This window comes from Pseudophryne corroboree, chromosome 4 (genome assembly GCF_028390025.1).
Source record: "Pseudophryne corroboree isolate aPseCor3 chromosome 4, aPseCor3.hap2, whole genome shotgun sequence".
NCBI classification, from domain to species: Eukaryota; Metazoa; Chordata; class Amphibia; order Anura; family Myobatrachidae; genus Pseudophryne; species Pseudophryne corroboree.
In genome coordinates this window covers 861956704-861979348 of record NC_086447.1, presented here as the reverse complement: position 1 = coordinate 861979348, position 22645 = coordinate 861956704, and the positions used below count along the sequence as shown (strand labels likewise).

Sequence of the window (22645 nt, the reverse complement as noted above, 5' to 3'; positions counted from 1 at the left end):
GCACCACGCAACATATTTTCGCCAATTGCGGTGATAATGTTTTTGCGGTTACATCCTTCCTGGCTTTGATCAGGATAGGGATGACTTCATCCGGAATGCCTTTTTTCCTTCAGGATCCGGCGTTCAACCGCCATGCCGTCAAACGCAGCCGCGGTAAGTCTTGGAACAGACAGGGTCCTTGCTGGAGCAGGTCCCTTCTTAGAGGTAGAGGCCACGGATCCTCCGTGAGCATCTCTTGAAGTTCCGGTTACCAAGACTTCTTGGCCAATCCGGAGCCACGAATATAGTGCTTACTCCTCTCCATCTTATCAATCTCAGTACCTTGGGTATGAGAGGCAGAGGAGGGAACACATATCCTGACTGGTACACCCACGGTGTTACCAGAGCGTCTACAGCTATTGCCTGAGGGTCCCTGGACCTGGCGCAATACCTGTCGAGTTTTTCCCAACGGTTTATAATCATGTGGAAGACTTCTGGATGAAGTCCCCACTCTCCCGGGTGGAGGTCGTGCTGAGGAAGTCTGCTTCCCAGTTGTCCACTCCCGGAATGAATACTGCCGACAGTGCTATCACATGATTTTCCGCCCAGCGAAGAATCCTTGCAGCTTCTGCCATTGCCCTCCTGCTTCTTGTGCCACCCTGTCTGTTTACGTGGGTGACTGCCGTGATGTTGTCCGACTGGATCAATACCGGCTGACCTTGAAGCAGAGGTCTTGCAAAGCTTAGAGCATTGTAAATGTCCCTTAGCTTCAGGATATTTATGTGAAGTGATGTCTCCAGGCTTGACCATAAGCCCTGGATATTCCTTCCCTGTGTGACTGCTCCCCAGCCTCGCAGGCTGGCATCCGTGGTCACCAGGACCCAGTCCTGAATGCCGAATCTGCGGCCCTCTAGAAAATGAGCACTCTGCAACCACCACAGGAGGGACACCCTTGTCCTTGGTGACAGGGTTATCCGTTGATGCATCTGAAGATGCGACCCGGACCATTTGTCCAGCAGGTCCCACTGGAAAGTTCTTGCGTGGAATCTGCCGAATGGGATTGCTTCGTAGGAAGCCACCATTTTACCCAGAACCCTTGTGCATTGATGCACTGAGACTTGGCTCGGTTTTAGGAGGTTCCTGACTAGCTCGGATAACTCCCTGACTTTCTCCTCCGGGAGAAACACTTTTTTCTGGACTGTGTCCAGGATCATCCCTAGGAACAGAAGACAAGTCGTCGGAACCAGCTGCGATTTTGGAATATTGAGAATCCAATCGTGCTGCCGCAACACTACCTGAGATAGTGCTACACCGACCTCCAACTGTTCCCTGGATCTTACCCTTATCAGGGAATTTTCCAAGTAAGGGATAACTAAAATTCCCTTCCTTCGAAGGAATATCATCATTTCGGCCATTACCTTGGTAAAGACCCGGGGTGCCGTGGACCATCCATACGGCAGCGTCTGAACTGATAGTGACAGTTCTGTACCATAAACCTGAGGTACCCTTGGTGAGAAGGGTAAATTTTGACATGAAGGTAAGCATCCTTGATGTCCCGAGACATCATGTAGTCCCCTTCTTCCAGGTTCGCAATCACTGCTCTGAGTGACTCAATCTTGAATTTGAACCTCTGTATGTAAGTGTTCAAAGATTTTAGATTTAGAATCGGTCTCACCGAGCCGTCCGGCTTCGGTACCACAACAGTGTGGAATAATACCCCGTTCCCTGTTGCAGGAGGGGTATCTTGATTATCACCTGCTGGGAATACAGCTTGTGAATGGCTTCCAAAACTGTCTCCCTGTCAGAAGGAGACATCGGTAAAGCCGACTTTAGGAAACGGCGAGGGGGAGACGTCTCGAATTCTAATTTGTACCCCTGAGATATCACCTGAAGGATCCAGGGGTCTACTTGCGAGTGAGCCCACTGTGCGCTGAAATTCATTGAGACGGGCCCCCCACCGTGCCCGATTCTGCTTGTAAAGCCCCAGCGTATACTGAGGGCTTGGCAGAGGCGGGAGAGGGTTTCTGTTCCTGGGAACTGGCTGATTTCTGCAGCCTTTTTCCTCTCCCTCTGTCACGGGGCAGAAATGAGGAACCTTTTGCCCGCTTGTCCACGAAAAGACTGCGCCTGATAATACGGCGTCTTCTCATGTTGAGAGGCGACCTGGGGTACAAACGTGGATTTCCCAGCTGTTGCCGTGGCCACCAGGTCTGAAAGACCGACCCCAAATAACTCCTCCCCTTAATAAGGCAATACTTCCAAATGCCGTTTGGAATACGCATCACCTGACCACTGACGTGTCCATAACCCTCTACTGGTAGAAATGGATAACGCACTTAGACTTGATGCCAGTCGGCAAATATTCCGCTGTGCATCACGCATATATAGAAATGCATCTTTTAAATGCTCTATAGGCAAAAATATACTGTCCCTATCTAGGGTATCAATATTTTCAGTCAGGGAATCCGACCACGCCAACCCAGCACTGCACATCCAGGCTGAGGCGATTGCTGGTCGCAGTATAACACCAGTATGTGTGTAAATACATTTTAGGATACCCTCCTGCTTTCTATCAGCAGGATCCTTAAGGGCGGCCATCTCAGGAGAGGGTAGAGCCCTTACAAGCGTGTGAGCGCTTTATCCACCCTAGGGGGTGTTTCCCAACGCACCCCAACCTCTGGCGGGAAAGGATATAATGCCAATAACATTTCAGAAATTATCAGTTGTTATCGGGGGAAAACCACGCATCATCACACATCTCATTTAATTTCTCAGATTCAGGAAAACTACAGGTAGTTTTTCCTCACCGAACATAATACCCCTTTTTGGTGGTACTCGTATTATCAGAAATGTGTAAAACATTTTTCATTGCCTCAATCATGTAACGTGTGGCCCTACTGGAAGTCACATTTGTCTCTTCACCGTCGACACTGGAGTCAGTATCCGTGTCGGCGTCTATATCTGTCATCTGAGGTAACGGGCGCTTTAGAGCCCCTGACGGCCTATGAGACGTCTGGACAGGCACAAGCTGAGTAGACGGCTGTCTCATGTCAACCACTGTCTTTTATACAGAGCTGACACTGTCACGTAATTTCTTCCAACAGTTCATCCACTCAGGTGTCGACCCCCTAGGGGGTGACATCACTATTACAGGCAATCTGCTCCGTCTCCACATCATTTTTCTCCTCATACATGTCGACACAAAAGTACCGACATACAGCACACACACAGGGAATGCTCTGATAGAGGACAGGACCCCACTAGCCCTTTGGGGAGACAGAGGGAGAGTTTGCCAGCACACACCAGAGCGCTATATATATACAGGGATAACCTTATATAAGTGTTTTTCCCCTTATAGCTGCTGTATAGTTAATACTGCGCCTAATTAGTGCCCCCCTCTCTTTTTTAACCCTTTCTGTAGTGTAGTGACTGCAGGGGAGAGCCAGGGAGCTTCCCTCCAACGGAGCTGTGAGGGAAAATGGCGCCAGTGTGCTGAGGAGATAGGCTCCGCCCCCTTATCGGCGGCCTTATCTCCCGTTTTTCTATGTATTCTGGCAGGGGTTAAATGCATCCATATAGCCCAGGAGCTATATGTGATGCATTTTTTTGCCATCCAAGGTGTTTTTATTGCGTCTCAGGGCGCCCCCCCCCCCAGCGCCCTGCACCCTCAGTGACCGGAGTGTGAAGTGTGCTGAGAGCAATGGCGCACAGCTGCAGTGCTGTGCGCTACCTTGTTGAAGACAGGACGTCTTCTGCCGCCGATTTTCCGGACCTCTTCTGCCTTCTGGCTCTGTAAGGGGGCCGGCGGCGCGGCTCTGGGACCCATCCAAGCTGGGCCTGTGATCGTCCCTCTGGAGCTAATGTCCAGTAGCCTAAGAAGCCCAATCCACTCTGCACGCAGGTGAGTTCGCTTCTTCTCCCCTTAGTCCCTCGATGCAGTGAGCCTGTTGCCAGCAGGTCTCACTGAAAATAAAAAACCTAAACTAAAACTTTCACTAAGAAGCTCAGGAGAGCCCCTAGTGTGCACCCTTCTCGTTCGGGCACAGAGATCTAACTGAGGCTTGGAGGAGGGTCATAGGGGGAGGAGCCAGTGCACACCAGATAGTCCTAAAGCTTTCTTTAGATGTGCCCAGTCTCCTGCGGAGCCGCTATTCCCCATGGTCCTTACGGAGTCCCCAGCATCCACTTAGGACGTTAGAGAAATATATTTAGATAGGCCGACGTTACCCCCTTGATTTGAAAGGAAGGAAATCATATATGTTATTGTGCATATGTACTGGTTATCACTGTTTATATGAATGGGTTAATGAACACTTTCTCCTCAAAACACCAGAATGAATGTAAAAAAGATGGATGAGGGGGGAACGACATGACTTTTAGGAGACAGATGGTCACATCCTCGCCTCCGTAATGTCAGTGGGAATTTCCCACTGTTATGTGGGCCACTGTCTGATCCTGCGGAACTCCGTCAGCGGTCAGCCACAGAACACTTCAAGTTGTGTGTGGGTTGGCGGGCCAACAGGACAGCGCAGGACTGGCGGCCAGGAACCCAGCACAGAGCGGCCAGGAGAACAGTGCAGGGTGGGCAGGAGGGAGCGCGGTGTGACGACAGCACGTCACATCGCGAGCCGGATGGTGCTGGACGGGGCTGTGTTTCGGCAGCTCGATCATACATTACCCCCAGGAATTTCATGTTTACCCCATTTGGGGTAATTTACCCCTGTTCCCCGACCACTGCTGTAGGACATGGAATTGAGATTACTTTATCTGGATAGAAATGGATCTCTCTTCTAATTAAATAGAAAAGTAATTCCTGAGATAATGGTTTTCGGTGGGCAACGAGAAGATTGGCAGGCTACACTGCAGCCTTCAATTCTCCCAGCCATAGCGCCTCACCAGTCCTGACACCCAACTTCACTGTGATCTGGTCTCTCTCCGTACTCTGGGCCTGGATCGGAAATGGTTGGTAATGCAGCTGCGATCACAGGTCTTCTCTCGGTAGCGGTTGGGCAAATATGCAAATGCTAACCTCCGCCATCCCCTTTTTTTGCTCCACCGTGCAAAGTAGCATTTGTAGCTACTTTGACGTTTTGGACTTCATTCTACAAGCCCACTCCACCTTAGAATAAGCATTCAGCTCTCCAGGACTAAACAGAAGATGCTGCTGCTCATTCTTCTAGAATATATCAGATTTTTTTTTAAAGTTATGTTCCAGTCAGTGTAAGCTTATGAACAAATAAACACTACTGAAATGTTACTTTGTAGCAGAGGGAGATGAACATTAATAAATACTGCAGGACACACACATTACATTCTATGCGGAAGGTATATCAAGCCTCCAGAAGAGTGGAGTAAGTTTCCCATAGAAAGCAATCAGCTTTGACATAGGTAGTCTTATCAAGTACGTTCAATAAAATGAGTATGTGGAAGCCAATTGATTGCTATGGGCAACTTCTTCATTCTTCAGAAGGTTTGACACCTCTTCCCCTAAATGTAAAGCATCAGTACTTGTGCACGGCTTAATACATACCTGTTTCCCACTGTGTATTCTGTTCCTCCGGAGAACTGGAGTACTTCCTGTTGTCACCCAAACGCCAGCCAAAGTATTACTATAAACCTCATTTTCTTCAATTACACCCTGTCCTTTTTCATGCTTTAAACAGAACATAAAAATACATTAACATTTGAAACGTCAACATTTTCAAATGACAATACAGTATTGTAGATTGTATGTATTATTGCAGTGGTCACATCAGGTGATCATTTTTCAGTTTTTTATAATTTATGGCCATTTTAACCAAACGGGGTAAACATTCCTTCCATTGTACGTATGCCCGTTTGCTATGGTTAGGTTTACAGGGAAATTTTACAGGGACAGGAAAATACAGAACAACTTACGACGTAGATTCCACCATGCTGACCATCGTGAATTTTGTTATGTCTGACAATAGGGCAACTGTTTGTGCGGATCTGTATTCCAGCTAACGCATTGCCTGTTGACACAGAGCAAATTAATACCATGAAAAGCCCCCTCCCCAAAAAATAAATAAAAAAATAATAATAATACAATAATATATATATATATATATATATATATATATATATATATATATATATATATATATAACAAAAACAAGTAACACTTACCATAAATGTCGTTTTCTTCTATAAGGCCTCTTCCATCACCAAATATATACACACCGCCTTGATTTCCATTAAAAATTGCATTTCCCCTGCATTGTGAGATACAAATTACATCAATATAGTTTTAGGACTTGTACCTTCCAAGATATTTTGAAAACCACCAATAAAGCTTAAGGAGCATATTCAATTACAGTGAGAAGTTCCAACAAGGCGGAAAGACGGCACTTTCCGCTGATAATCGGAACTTTGACACTTCGATATTCAATTGAAGTGCCGTTTTTCTGCCAAGTCGAAAAACACATAGATGAGCGGAATCCATCCCTGTGTTTTCGACCATTCATTTTCACCTATAAGAAAGGGCAGAAATGAATGGTCGGAATGGGAGAAGAAACGGGCGGAAATGGCCTGCTATTGAATACCGAAATGTCGGATCCTCTCAGTCGAGAGGATCCGACTGTAGTTGAATATCCCCCAAATTCAGTCTATCCTCGATGTACAGTTCTTTAAACACTATATATAATCACTCCCCAAACTATGGTCTTAATATTTGTAAGGCAGCCCCTTCATCACATCGTGGAGGGCATCAATGAAGAGAATACTGAAGTTAATGGTTTACCACAACTCTAAAGAATAGCATTCGTGTGTTAACCTCCTACTCTGTACCTCCTGGCAAAAAGCCTTGGGCATTATCTACATCAGCGGAATGTGAGCAAATCTTGTGGAATGAGAAGCCTGCGGCCATATTATCTACAGCCAACGTTGCAAACCCTACAGTTTGAGGTCACAGTTTCCCAAGAGCACAATGAACCAGCAAATGGGATGTCAACTTATGAATACTTTTACCAGCCCTGAGATGGCTTTTAGGAAATGACTAAGGATATTATATTAAATAAAAAATAAGATTTTACTCACCGGTAAATCTATTTCTCGTAGTCCGTAGTGGATGCTGGGTACTCCGTAAGGACCATGGGGAATAGACGGGCTCCGCAGGAGACTGGGCACTCTTAAAAGAAAGATTAGGTACTATATCTGGTGTGCACTGGCTCCTCCCTCTATGCCCCTCCTCCAGACCTCAGTTAGGGAAACTGTGCCCGGAAGAGCTGACATTACTAGGAAAGGATTTGGAATCCAGGGTAAGACTCATACCAGCCACACCGTACAACTTGTGATAACTATACCCAGTTAACAGTATGAACAACAACTGAGCCTCATTAAACTGATGGCTCAGAACAAAAAACCCTATAGTTAAGCAATAACTATATACAAGTATTGCAGAATTCCGCACTCGGGACGGGCTCACAGCATCCACTACGGACTACGAGAAATAGATTTACCGGTGAGTAAATTCTTATTTTCTCTGACGTCCTAGTGGATGCTGGGTACTCCGTAAGGACCATGGGGATTATACCAAAGCTCCCAAACGGGCGGGAGAGTGCGGATGACTCTGCAGCACCGAATGAGCAAACTCAAGGTCCTCCTCAGCCAGGGTATCAAACTTGTAGAATTTTGCAAACGTGTTTGATCCCGACCAGGTAGCAGCTCGGCAAAGTTGTAAAGCCGAGACCCCTCGGGCAGCCGCCCAAGAAGAGCCCACCTTCCTCGTGGAATGAGCTTTGACTGATTTAGGATGCGGCAGTCCAGCAGCAGAATGTGCAAGTTGAATCGTGCTACAGATCCAGCGAGCAATAGTCTGCTTAGAAGCAGGAGCACCCAGCTTGTTGGGTGCATGCAGGATAAACAGCGAGTCAGTTTTTCTGACTCTAGCCGTCCTGGAAACATAGATTTTCAGGGCCCGGACTACATCCAGCAACTTGGAAGCCTCCAAGTCCCGAGTAGCCGCAGGCACCACAATAGGTTGGTTCAAATGAAACGCTGATACCACCTTAGGGAGAAATTGGGGACGAGTCCTCAATTCTGCCCTGTCCATATGGAAGATCAGATAGGGGCTTTTACAGGACAAAGCCGCCAATTCTGACACACGCCTAGCCGAAGCCAAGGCCAAAAGCATGACCACGTTCCACATGAGATATTTCAACTCCACGGTCTGAAGTGGCTCAAACCAATGTGATTTTAGGAAATCCAACACAACGTTGAGATCCCAAGGTGCCACTGAAGGCACAAAAGGGGGCTGAATATGCAGAACTCCCTTAACAAACGTCTGAACTTCAGGCAGTGAAGCCAGTTCTTTTTGAAAGAAAATAGACAGGGCCGAAATCTGGACTTTAATGGATCCCAATTTTAGGCCCATAGTCACTCCTGACTGTAGGAAGTGCAGAAATCGACCCAGCTGAAATTCTTCTGTTGGGGCCTTCATAGCCTCACACCAAGCAACATATTTTCGCCATATGCGGTGATAATGTTTTGCTGTCACATCCTTCCTAGCTTTTATCAGCGTAGGAATGACTTCAACCGGAATGCCCTTTTCCATCAGGATCCGGCGTTCAACCGCCATGCCGTCAAACGCAGCCGCGGTAAGTCTTGGAACAGACAGGGCCCCTGCTGTAGCAGGTCCTGTCTGAGAGGCAGAGGCCAAGGGTCCTCTGAGATCATTTCTTGTAGTTCCGGGTACCAAGTCCTTCTTGGCCAATCCGGAACGATGAGTATAGTTCTTACTCCTCTCTTTTTTATTATCCTCAGTACATTTGGTATGAGAGGAAGAGGAGGGAACACATAAACCGACTGGTACACCCACGGTGTCACTAGAGCGTCCACAGCTATAGCCTGAGGGTCCCTTGACCTGGCGCAATATCTTTTTAGCTTTTTGTTGAGGCGGGACGCCATCATGTCCACCTGTGGCCTTTCCCAATGATTTACAATCAGCTGGAAGACTTCTGGATGAAGTCCCCACTCTCCCGGGTGGAGGTCGTGCCTGCTGAGGAAGTCTGCTTCCCAGTTGTCCACTCCCGGAATGAACACTGCTGACAGTGCTATCACGTGATTTTCCGCCCATCGGAGAATCCTTGTGGCTTCTGCCATCGCCATCCTGCTTCTTGTGCCGCCCTGTCGATTTACATGGGCGACCGCCGTGATGTTGTCTGACTGAATCAGCACCGGCTGGTTTTGAAGCAGGAGTTTTGCCTGACTTAGGGCATTGTAAATGGCCCTTAGTTCCAGAATATTTATGTGTAGGGAAGCCTCCTGCCTCGACCATTGTCCTTGGAACTTTCTTCCCTGAGTGACTGCCCCCCAACCTCGGAGGCTTGCATCCGTGGTCACCAGGACCCAGTCCTGTATGCCGAATCTGCGGCCCTCGAGAAGATGAGCACTCTGCAGCCACCACAGCAGACACACCCTGGCCCTCGGGGACAGGGTGATCAGCCGATGCATCTAAAGATGCGATCCGGACCACTTGTCTAACAGATCTCACTGAAAGATCCTTGCATGGAACCTGCCGAATGGAATTGCCTCGTAAGAAGCTACCATCTTTCCCAGGGCTCGCGTGCAGTGATGCACCGACACCTGTTTTGGTTTCAGGAGGTCTCTGACCAGAGATGACAACTCCTTGGCCTTCTCCTCTGGGAGAAACACCTTCTTCTGTTCTGTGTCCAGAATCATACCCAGGAACAGCAGACGCGTCGTAGGAACCAGCTGCGACTTTGGGATATTCAGAATCCAGCCGTGCTGTTGTAGCACTTCCTGAGATAGTGCTACTCCGATCAACAACTGCTCCCTGGACCTCGCCTTTATAAGGAGATCGTCCAAGTACGGGATAATTATAACTCCCTTCTTTCGAAGGAGTATCATCATTTCGGCCATTACTTTGGTAAATACCCTCGGTGCCGTGGACAGACCAAACGGCAACGTCTGGAATTGGTAATGGCAGTCCTGTACCACAAACCGAAGGTACACCTGGTGAGGTGGGTAAATGGGGACATGTAGGTAAGCATCCTTGATGTCCAGGTATACCATGTAACCCCCCTCTTCCAGGCTTGCAATAACCGCCCTGAGCGATTCCATTTTGAACTTGAACTTCCTTATATAAATGTTCAAGGATTTCAAATTTAGAATGCGTCTCACCGAACCGTCTGGTTTCGGTACCACAAACATTGTGGAATAGTAACCCCGTCCCTGTTGAAGGAGGGGAACTTTGATTATCACCTGCTGGAGGTACAGCTTGTGAATTGCCGCCAGTACTACCTCCCTGTTCTGGGGAGTAGCTGGCAAGGCTGATTTGAGGTAACGGCGAGGGGGAGACGTCTCGAACTCCAGCTTGTATCCCTGAGATACCACTTGTAGAACCCAGAGATCCACCTGTGAGCGAACCCACTGGTCGCTGAAATTCCGGAGACGGGCCCCCACCGCACCTGGCTCCACATGTGGAGCCCCAGCGTCATGCGGTGGACTTAGTGGAAGCAGGGGAGGATTTTTGTTCTTGGGAACTGGCTGTATGGTGCAGCTTTTTCCCTCTACCCCTGCCTCTGGGCAGAAAGGACGCGCCTCTAACCCCCGCTTGCCTTTCTGAGGCCAAAAGGACTGTACTTGATAATACGGTGCTTTCTTAGGCTGTGAGGGAACCTGAGGTAAAAAAGTCGACTTCCCAGCTGTTGCTGTGGATACGAGGTCCGAAAGACCGTCCCCAAACAATTCCTCACCCTTATAAGGCAAAATTTCCATGTGCCTTTTAGAGTCAGCATCACCTGTCCACTGCCGAGTCCATAATACTCTCCGGGCAGAAATGGACATCGCATTAATTCTAGATGCCAGCCGGCAAATGTCCCTCTGTGCATCTCTCATATATAAGACTACGTCTTTAATATGCTCTATGGTTAGCAATATAGTGTCCCTGTCCAGGGAATCAATGTTATCAGACAGGAAATCAGACCACGCTGCTGCAGCACTACACATCCATGCTGAAGCAATAGCAGGTCTCAGTATAGTACCTGAGTGTGTATACACAGACTTCAGGATAGCCTCCTGCTATCTATCTGCAGGCTCCTTTAAGGCGGCCGTATCCTGAGAAGGCAGTGCCACCTTTTTTGATAAGCGTGTGAGCGCCTTGTCAACCTTAGGGGATGTCTCCCAGCGTAACCTATCCGTTGGCGGGAAAGGGTACGCCATTAGTAACCGCTTAGAAATTACTAGTTTCTTATCTGGGGAACCCCACGCTTCTTCACACAATTCATTTAACTCAGCAGATGGGGGAAAAGTCACTGGCTGCTTTTTCTCCCCAAACATAATACCCTTTTTTGTGGTAACCGGGTTAATGTCAGAAATGTGCAACACATTTTTCATTGCCGTAATCATGCATCGGATGGCCCTTGTGGATTGTACATTTGTCTCATCCTCGTCGACACTGGAGTCAGACTCCGTGTCGACATCTGTGTCTGCCATCTGAGGTAGCGGGCGTTTTTGAGCCCCTGATGGCCTCTGAGACGCTTGGGCAGGCGCGGGCTGAGATGCCGGCTGTCCCAAAGCTGTTACGTCATCAAACCTTTTATGCAAGGAGTTGACACTGTCGGTTAATACCTTCCACATATCCATCCACTCTGGTGTCGGCCCCGCAGGGGGCGACATCACACTTATCGGCTCCTGCTCCGCCTCCACGTAAGCGTCCTCATCAAACATGTCGACACAGCCGTACCGACACACCGCACACACACAGGGAATGCTCTGACTGAGGACAGGACCCCACAAAGTCCTTTGGGGAGACAGAGAGAGAGTATGCCAGCACACACCACAGCGCTATATAACCAGGGATTTACACTAAAGTGAGTGATTTTTCCCTATAGCAGCTTATTAAACACAGTTTGCGCCTAAATTTAGTGCCCCCCCTCTCTTTTTTACCCTTGAAGCCTGGAAACTGCAGGGGAGAGCCTGGGGAGCTGCCTTCCAGCGGAGCTGTGAAGAGAAAATGGCGCCCGTGTGCTGAGGAAGATAGCCCCGCCCCTTTCTCGGCGGACTTCTTACGCTTTTTTATATACTTTATGGCGGGGGATTATGCACATATACAGTATATTAGCTGTATTATGTGCTATTTAGCCATGTAAGGTACTCTAATTGCTGCCCAGGGCGCCCCCTCCCCAGCGCCCTGCACCCATCAGTGACCGGAGTGTGTGGTGTGCAGAGGGAGCAATGGCGCACAGCTGCAGTGCTGTGCGCTACCTTAATGAAGACCGGAGTCTTCAGCCGCCGATTTTCAACTTCTCTTCGGTTCTTCTGGCTCTGCAAGGGGGACGGCGGCACGGCTCCGGGACCGGACGACCGAGGACTGGGCCTGTGTTCGATCCCTCTGGAGCTAATGGTGTCCAGTAGCCTAAGAAGCCCAAGCTAGCTGCAAGCAGGTAGATTCGCTTCTCTCCCCTCAGTCCCACGTAGCAGTGAGTCTGTTGCCAGCAGATCTCACTGAAAATAAAAAACCTAACAAATACTTTATTTTCTAGGAAGCTCAGGAGAGCCCCTAGAGTGCATCCAGCTCTGGCCGGGCACAGATTATAACTGGGGTCTGGAGGAGGGGCATAGAGGGAGGAGCCAGTGCACACCAGATATAGTACCTAATCTTTCTTTTAAGAGTGCCCAGTCTCCTGCGGAGCCCGTCTATTCCCCATGGTCCTTACGGAGTACCCAGCATCCACTAGGACGTCAGAGAAAGTAAGTACTTCTCTAATGAGTTACATAGACTACTTATTTTTGATCATAGATGATTGTTAGCGTACAAGATGCCACAGCCTACAGATGGACTCACGCTCATGGTGGCTACATCTGCTCCCTGGCACGCCGGGGCGATCACGGGCGTGCCCTATTCGCATGAATGGGAGCATCTCTGTAAGCTGCCTTGGCGCAGCTAGGCGCTGGCTGGATCGCCTAGCCACGCCAAGAGTGCCCACCTGCGATGTAGCCATGCTGGATGAGTGTGGCTAGATCTCTATATCCAGTATCAACAGATACATTTTCATTTGGCACACTGTGTTTATTATACACCTATGGGCCTACTTCAGTGGTTCCCAAACTCAATTCTCAAGGTACCCGAACAGTCCTGGTTTTAAAAGATGTCCATGGTTGAGCAAAGATGGTTAAATCAAATTGACTGAGGTACTAATTAAGTCAGCAGTGGTCAAGCATGGATATCCTTAAAACCTGGGCTGTTAAGGTGCCTTGAGTACAGAGTTTGGGAACCTCTGACATGTGAAACTCCTGAGACGCATTTTGGCTCTTACTCTGGGACTTCCTGCAAGTGCAACTATTTTAGATTATAATCTGAGACTGCATTCAGGACACAGAGCCCGCTTTATCTTCTCTGAACTCTATAGTATCTCTTTTGGGAATTTCCCTGAATTAATTTTTAATGCCCTGATGTTTGAAGTATGATTTTTAAAGTTAAGGACGCTTGCAAACGTTATTATAGCAAGGACTTACAGCTGACCCCTTCCCGCCATACACAAATACATTTAAAGGGGGGGGAGGGGGTGTAAGGTTCAGTTAATGGCCTGATGAATTTTAAATGTAACCTGTATATAGAATACACTAATGAGCATGTGCAATCCGAACGTACATCTGTGTATTTAAGTAGTAACTTGTCCATAGAAACACCACATATATACAGTGCCTTGCTAAAGTATTCACCCCCTTTGCAGTTTTCATGTTTTGTTGCCTCGCAACCTGAAATTAAAATGGATTGTTTGAAGGTTTGCATCATTTCATTCACAGAACATGCCTACAACTTTGAAGATTTTTTTTTAATTTTTCTTATTGTGAAGCAAACAACAAATAGGACAAAATAACAGAAAATAAGATTTTAAACCTACCGGCAAATCTTTTTCTCCTAGTCCGTAGAGGATGCTGGGGACTCTAAGGACCAAGGGGATAGACGGGCTCCGCAGGAGACATGGGCACTAAGAAAGAACTTTAGGTATGGGTGTGCACTGGCTCCTCCCTCTATGCCCCTCCTCCAGACCTCAGTTAGAGAAACTGTGCCCAGAGGAGACGGACAGTACGAGGAAAGGATTTCCGTTAATCCAAGGGCAAGATTCATACCAGCCCACATCATCCACACCGTATAACTTGGGATATACGAACCAGTTAACAGTATGAAACAACACAGCATCAGTCCGAGACTGAGGAAAACTGTAACATAACCCTTATGTAAGCAAAAACTATATACAAGTCTTGCAGAAGTATTCCGTACTTGGGACGGGCGCCCAGCATCCTCCACGGACTAGGAGGAAAAGATTTACCGGTAGATTTAAAATCTTATCTCTTACGTCCTAGAGGATGCCGGGGACTCCGTAAGGACCATGGGGATTATACCAAAGCTCCCAAACGGGCGGGAGAGTGCGGATGACTCTGCAGCACCGATTGAGCAAACATGAGGACCTCCTCAGCCAGGGTATCAAACTTGTAGAATTTTGCAAAAGTGTTTGAACCCGACCAAGTAGCAGCTCGGCACAGCTGTAATGCCGAGACCCCTTGGGCAGTCGCCCAAGAAGAGCCCACCTTCCTGGTGGAATGGGCCTTTATTGATTTTGGTAACGGCAATCCAGCCGTAGAATGAGCCTGCTGAAACGTGTTACAGATCCAGCGAGCAATAGTCTGCTTGGAAGCAGGAGCGCCAACCTTATTGGCTGCATACAGGACAAACAGTGCTTCTGTTTTCCTGACCCTAGCCGTTCTGGCCACGTAAATTTTCAAAGCCCTGACCACATCGAGGGACTCGGAATCCTTGGAGTCTCGCGTAGCCACAGGCACCACAATAGGTTGGTTCATATGAAAAGACGAAACCACCTTAGGCAAGAATTGAGGACGGGTCCGCAATTCCACTGTATCCATATGGAAAACTAGATAGGGGCTTTTATGAGACAAAGCCGCCAACTCCGACACTCGCCTAGCCGAAGCCAAGGCTAACAACATGACCACTTTCCAAGTGAGATATTTTAACTCCACCGTTTTAAGTGGTTCAAACCAGTGTGAGTTAAGGAAACTCAACACCACGTTAAGGTCTCAAGGCGCCACCGGAGGTACAAAAGGAGGCTGAACATGGTATCTGTTCACATGGTCGACCATGTTATGGTCGACAGTTATTAGGTCGACCACTATTGGTCGACATTGACACATGGTCAACACATGAAAATGGTCGACACATGAAAGGTCGACATGAGTTTAACTTTTTCTTCTTTTGGGGAACTTTTCCATACTTTACGATCCACATGGACTACGATTGGAACGATAAAGTGTGCCGAGCGAAGCGGTAGCGGAGCGAAGGCACCATGCCCGAAGCATGGCGAGCGAACGCGGTGCACTAATTGGGGTTCCCAGTCACTTTACGCAAAAAACGACACCAAAAAAACTAAAAAAAAACTCATGTCGACCTTTTCATATGTCGACCATTTTCATGTGTCGACCATGTGTCCATGTCGACCAATAGTGGTCGACCTAATGACTGTCGACCATAACATGGTCGACCATTCATACCGGAACCGCTGAACATGCAGCACTCCCTTCACAAAAGTCTGTACTTCTGGGAGAGAAGCTAATTCCTTTTGAAAGAAAATGGATAGGGCCGAAATCTGAACCTTAATGGAGCCTAAATTTAGGCCCAAATTCACTCCAGTCTGTAGGAAGTGAAGGAAACGGCCCAGATGGAATTCTTCCGTAGGAGCATTCCTGGCCTCACACCAAGAAACATACTTCCGCCATATACGGTGATAATGTTTAGCTGTCACGTCCTTCCTAGCCTTTATCAGAGTAGGAATGACCTCATCCGGAATGCCCTTTTCCGCTAGGATCCGGCGTTCAACCGCCATGCTGTCAAACGCAGCCGCGGTGAGTCTTGGAACAGACAGGGCCCCTGTTGTAACAGGTCCTGTCTTAGAGGAAGAGGCCACGGATCTTCTGTGAGCATTTCCTGCAGATCCGGATACCAGGCCCTTCGCGGCCAATCTGGAACAATGAGAGTTGTCTGTACTCCTCTTTTTCTTATTATTCTCAACACCTTGGGGATGAGAGGAAGAGGAGGAAACACATAGACCGACTGGAACACCCACGGTGTCACGAGGGCGTCCACTGCCACCGCCTGAGGGTCTCCTGACCTGGCGCAATACCTCTGTAGTTTTTTGTTGAGGCGGAACGCCATCATGTCTATCTGGGGCAGTCCCCACTGACTTGCAATCTGTGCGAAGACTTCCTGATGAAGTCCCCACTCTCCTGGATGTAGATCGTGTCTGCTGAGGAAGTCTGCTTCCCAGTTGTCCACTCCCGGAATGAACACTGCTGACTGGTGGCTTCCGCCATTGCCACTCTGCTCCTTGTGCCGTCTTGGTGGTTTACATGAGCCACTGCGGTGATGTTGTCTGACTAGATCAGAACCGGTAGGTCGCGAAGCAAAGTCTCTGCTTGACGAAGGGCGTTGTATATGGCCCTCAGCTCCAGGACGTTGATGTGAAGACAAGTCTCTTGACTTGACCAAAGACCATGGAAGTTTCTTCCCTGTGTGACTGCTCCCCAACCTCGGAGGCTCGTGTCCGTGGTTACCAGAATCCAGTCCAGAATGGTGAACCTGCGACCCTCTAGAAGGTGAGCACTCTGTAGCCACCACAGGAGAGACACCCTGGCCCTGGGGGACAGGGTGATCAACTGATGAATCTGTAGATGTGACCCGGACCACTTGTCCAGTAGGTCCCATTGGAAGGTCCTCGCATGGAACCTGCCGAAGGGAATGACCTCGTAAGATGCCACCATCTTTCCCAGGACTCGAGTACAGTGATGCACTGACACCTGTTTTGGCTTCAATAGGTCCCTGACCAAAGTCATGAGTTCCTGGGCCTTTTCTATCGGAAGATAAACCCTTTTCCGTATCCAGAATCATGCCTAAGAAGGTCAAACGAGTCGTAGGAACTAACTGTGACTTCGGGATATTGAGAATCCAGCTGTGTTGCTGTAACACCTTCAGTGAAAGTGACACGCTGTTCAACAACTGCTCTCGTGATCTCGCTTTTATGAGAAGATCGTCCAAGTACGGGATAATTGTGACACCCTGCTTGCGCAGGAGCACCATCATTTCCGCCATTACCTTGGTGAAAATCCTCGGGGCCGTGGAAAGCCCAAACGGCAACGTCTGAAATTGGTAATGACAATCCTGTACCGCAAATCTCAGGTACGCCTGATGAGGTGGATATATGGTAGCATGAAGGTATGCATCCTTTATGTCCAGGGATACCATAAAATCCCCCCCCTTCTAGGCTGGCGATGACCGCTCTGAGCGATTCCATCTTGAACTTGAACCTTTTCAAGTTTAGGTTCAAGGATTTTAAATTTAAAATGGGTCTGACCGAACCGTCCGGTTTCGGGACTACAAATAGGGTTGAGTAATACCCCCTCCCTTGTTGAAGCAGGGGAACTTTGACCACCACCTGTTGCAGATACAATTTGTGAATTGCACTTAAAACTATCTCCCTTTCTGTGGGAGAAGCAGGTAGGGCCGATTTGAAAAACCGGCGAGGAGGCACCTCTTCGAATTCCAGCTTGTAACCCTGGGAAATAATTTCTATTGCCCAAGGATCCACCTGTGAATGAACCCAGATGTGGCTGAAAAGTCGAAGACGTGCCCCCACTGGGGCGGACTCCCTCAGCGGAGCCCCAGCGTCATGCGGTGGATTTTGTAGAGGCCGGGGAGGACTTCTGCTCCTGGGAACTAGCTGTGGTTGGCAGCTTTTTCCCTCTGCCCTTACCTCTGGCAAGAAAGGACGATCCTCGTACTCTCTTGTTTTTATTTGACCGAAAGGACTGCATTTGATAATGTGGCGCTTTCTTAGGCTGTGAGGGAATATAAGGCAAAAAAATTTGATTTACCTGCCGTAGCTGTGGAGACCAGGTCCGAGAGACCTTCCCCAAACAATTCCTCACCCCTGTAAGGTAAAACCTCCATATAACTCTTTGAGTCGGCATCACCTGTCCATTGCCGGGTCCATAGGACTCGTCTAGCAGAAATCGACATAACGTTGACTCTAGAACCCAGTAGGCCAATGTCCCTTTGAGCATCCCTCATATATAAGACAGCATCTTTAATATGACCCAGGGTCAATAAAATGGTATCCTTATCCAGGGTATCAAATTCCGCCGATAGGGTATCTGTCCACGCTGCTACAGCGCTACAAACCCAAGCCGACGCTATCGCCGGTCTGAGTAAGGTACCAGAATGTGTGTAAATGGACTTTAAGGTAGCCTCCTGCTTGCGATCAGCAGGATCCCTGAGGGTAGCCGTATCTTGGGATGTGCTACCTTTTTGGATAAGCGTGTCAACGCTTTGTCTACCCTTGGGGAGGATTCCCACCGTATCCTGTCCTTCGTCGGGAAAGGATACGCCATAAGAATCCTTTTGGCAGTTTCTTATCTGGAGATTCCCAAGCTTTTTCAAATAACTCGTTCAGCTCATGAGAAGGGGGAAAGGTTACCTCAGGTTTCTTTTCCTTATACATGTGTACCCTCGTGTCAGGGACAGGGGGTTCCTCTGTGATATGCAAAACATCCTTTATTGCAATAATCATATATTGAATACTTTTAGCCAATTTTGGCTGTAACTTTGCATCACCGTAGTCGACACTGGAGTCAGAATCCGTGTCGGTATTAGTGTCTACTATTTGGGATAGTGGGCGCTTTTGAGACCCCGAGGGTCCCTGCAACATAGGGGCAGGCAGGGCTTGACTCTCTGCATAATCCCTGGACTCAGCTTTGTCCAACCTTTTGTGCAATAAATTCACATTAGCACTTAAAACATTCCACATATCCACCCAGTCAGGTGTCTGTGTTGCCGACTGAGACACCACATTCATATGCACCACCTCCTCCCTAGGAAAGCCTTCTACCTCAGACATGGCGACACACGCGTACCGACACACCACACACTCAGGGAATCCTTATCTGAAGACAGTTCCCCCACAAGGCCCTTTGGAGAGACAGAGAGAGAGTATGCCAGCACACACGCAGCGCCAATGACCCAGGAAAAAAACACAATATGTTTACCCAGATAGCGCGGTTATAATGTATTTGCGCCAAATTATATGCCCCCCCCCCCTTCTTTAAAACCCTCTTTCACCGTGGTAAGCAGGGAGAGTCCGGGGAGCTTCCTCTCAGCGGTGTGCTGTGGAGAAAATGGCGCTGCTGAGTGCTGAGGAACAAGCTCCGACCCCTCAGCGGCGGGCTTCGGTCCCGCTGAAAATTTTCAAAACTGGCGGGGGATCTCTTATATACAGTGCCCAGCCTGTATAATACCTTTGTTAGCCAGAATGGAGGTCCTTATTGCTGCCCAGGGCGCCCCCCCTGCGCCCTGCACCCTTACAGTGACTGCCGTGCGTGTGTTGTGTGGGAGCAATGGAGCACAGCGTTACCTCAATGAAGAACTGAAGTCTTCTGCCGCCTCTGAAGTCTTCTTTCTTCACATACTCACCCGGCTTCTATCTTCCGGCTCTGCGAGGAGGACGGCGGCGCTGCTCTGGGACGAACGGCGGGTGAGACCTGCGTTCCGTTCCCTCTGAAGCTAATGGTGTCCAGTAGCCTAAGAAGCAGAGCCTGACATTAAAGTAGGTCTGTTTCTCTCCCCTCAGTCCCACGATGCAGGGAGTCTGTTGCCAGCAGGCTCCCTGAAAATAAGAAACCTAACAAAATACTTTCTTTTCAGGAAAACTCAGGAGAGCTCCCTGTAATGCACCCAGTCTCCTCTGGGCACAGTGGAGGAGGGGCATAGAGGGAGAAGCCAGTGCACAACCATACCTAAAGTTCTTTCTTAGTGCCCATGTCTCCTGCGGAGCCCGTCTATCCCCTTGGTCCTTACGGAGTCCCCAGCATCCTCTAGGACGTAAGAGAAAACTTCAGCGTGCATAACTATTCACCTCCCTAAAGTAAGTACTTTGTAGAGACACCTTTTGCTGCAATTACAGCTGCAAGTCGCTTTGGATAAGTCTCTATGAGCTTGCCACATCTTGCCACTGGGATTTTTGCCCATTCCTAAAGGCAAAACTGCTCCAGCTCCTTCATGTTGGATGGTTTCCGCTTGTAAACAGCAATCTTGAATCTGACCACAGATTCTCAATTGGATTGAGATCTGGGCTTTGTCTAGGTCATTCCAACACATTTAAATGTTTCCCCTTAAACCACTCGAGTGTTGCTTTAGCAGTATGCTTCGGGTCAGTGTCCTGCTGGAAGGTGAACCTCCGTCCCAGTCTCAAATCACAGGCAGACTGAAACAGGTTTTGCTCAAGGATATCCCTACATTTAGCACCATCCATCTTTCCCTCTATTCAAAACAGTTTCCCAGTCCCTGCTGCTGAAAAACATCCCCACAGCATGATGCTGCCACCACCATGTTTCACTGTGGGGATGGTGTTCTTGGGGTGATGGGATGTGTTGGGTTTGCGCCAGACATAGCGTTTTCCTTGGTGGCCGAAAAGTACAATTTTAATCTCATCTGACCAGAGCACCTTCCTCCATACATTTGGGGAGTCGTCCACGTGCCTTTTGGCAAACTCAAAACTTGCCTTCTTATTTTTAACACTAAGTAATGGCTTTTTTCTGGCCACTCTTCCATAAAGCCCAGCTCTATGGAGTGTACGGCTTATTGTGGTCACATGCGCAGATACACCAGTCTCTGCTGTGGAACTCTGCAGCTCCTTCCGGGCTACCTTTGGTCTCTGTGCTGCCTCTCTGATTAATGCCCTCCTGTCTGAGTTTTGGTGGCCAGCCCTCTCTTGGCAGGTTTGTTGTGGTACAATGTTCTGGATGGATTTGATGGTGCGCCGGGGGATCATCAAAGATTTGGATATTTTTTTATAACCCAACCCTGACTTGTACTTCTCAACAACATTGTCCCTGACTTGTTTGGAGAGCTCCTTGGTCTTCATGGTGTGATGCCTCTTGCTTAGTGGTGTCGCAGCCTCTGCGACCTTTCAGAAAAGGTGTGTTTATACTGACAGATCATGTGACACTTAGATTGCACATGGGTGGACTTCATTTCACTAATTATGCGACTTCTGAAGGTATTGGTTGCACCAGAACATTTGAGGAGATTCATAGTAAAGGGGGTGAATACATATGCACATGCCAATTTTCTAATTTTTATTTATAAAAAAAATGTTATATACATTTTTCTCATTTCACTTCACCAGCTTAGACTATTTTGTGCATAGCCATCACATAGAATTCAGATTTAAAAACATTAAACTACAGGTTGTAATGTAACAAAATAGATAAAAAGCCAAGGGAGGGGGGGGGGGGGGGGTGAATAATAAAAATATATATACATATACACACATATATACTTACACACACATACACACTAGATATATATATACACACACACACACACACACACACACACACACACACACACACACATATATACACATGACATAAGGGCTGCAATGTGTAGGCAATCAGCTTTCATCAGAACTACAGTATGTCCATCCTTTGCATACTCACCGTATGGTTGGGTCACTATTTGAGGTAATCCAAACACCAGCAAAATTGTTTGCATAGATTTTGTTCTCCAGGAACTGTCCTCTCCCTTTTTCATGGACATAAATCCCTCCTGTCTGGCCATGGTGAATCTCACATCTCACCACCGTTGGGTTGGCATAGGCTTTTACCTCAAAACCCGCTATTCGATTTCTATGTATATTGCAGCTTTCAAAGTAGCCCTGCAAACAATGACAAAGTGTCTTCAAATTCAGGATCGTAAAGTAAATATGTAGCTCTGTCAAAGCAAATAGGACTCCACCAAAATACATGAGCATAGGCCATCATACACAAAAGATCCTCCATTCTCTGCATATTCTCTGTCATTTACAGAAGTGGGAACAGATGTATTATTTCTAGGATGAGTTATAATGAACTATCCACTGGAACGGTGCCCTAGTGGCCAAACGAAGTACTAACTGGCCTGAATCATCATCATCTTGGACAGGAAAAGTTATTTTTCTGTCCCTCTGCGAAACCAGTTCATTACCCACACCAAAGCCTCACCTACCAGTGAAGCAGTCCATTACCCCCATTGAAGCCACACCCAATAGTGAAACAGTCTGTTACCCCAATAGATGCCTCACCCAACAATGAAGCAGTCCAATACAGACAATGAACTCTCACCCAACAGTGAAGCAGTCCCTTAACACCCACTCAAAACAAACCCATACATTCGATTACTCCCACTGAAGCCACTCCCCAACACTGCAGAAGTCCATTACCCTCACTGAAAGCCTCACCCAACAGTGATTTGTACAGGGAGTGGGTGGATCAGCGCAGCAGAAGGTGCCTAAATCTCCTGCTTTGGGGCAGTTGTCCAAACTCTTCTGGCATATAATTCTAGTAGGGTGGTGGTGGTGGTGCTACCTGCGCTCACCTCTTAACGTGTGTGTGCAGTGGGTAATAAGTTAGCACTAAGTTTTGTCTAACGTCTGAAATACTTGTATGTACCACACCTTTTGTTTTGCTGCACCACTCATTTGCATACTGTGTGTATAACATATATGCCTGAGAACTGTGACTCAATAAAAAGGCATTAGACAAAACTTAGTGCTAACTTATTACCCACTGCACACACACG

The 22645-nt window shown here is 48.0% G+C and overlaps 1 protein-coding gene across 2 annotated transcripts in view; it reads right to left on the bottom strand.

The window, feature by feature from the left end:
- The window catches only part of FBXO11 (F-box protein 11), a 215184-nt gene that overhangs the window by 34950 nt on the left and 157589 nt on the right, over positions 1-22645 (bottom strand). For both annotated transcript variants that reach the window (XM_063918698.1, XM_063918699.1), the window contains exons 12-15: positions 21526-21743; positions 6127-6212; positions 5878-5972; positions 5510-5632 (exon numbers count right to left, since the gene is read on the bottom strand). In XM_063918698.1, coding sequence (XP_063774768.1) covers positions 5510-5632; positions 5878-5972; positions 6127-6212; positions 21526-21743 — 522 coding nt within the window. The remainder of the gene's footprint in view (positions 1-5509; positions 5633-5877; positions 5973-6126; positions 6213-21525; positions 21744-22645) is intronic.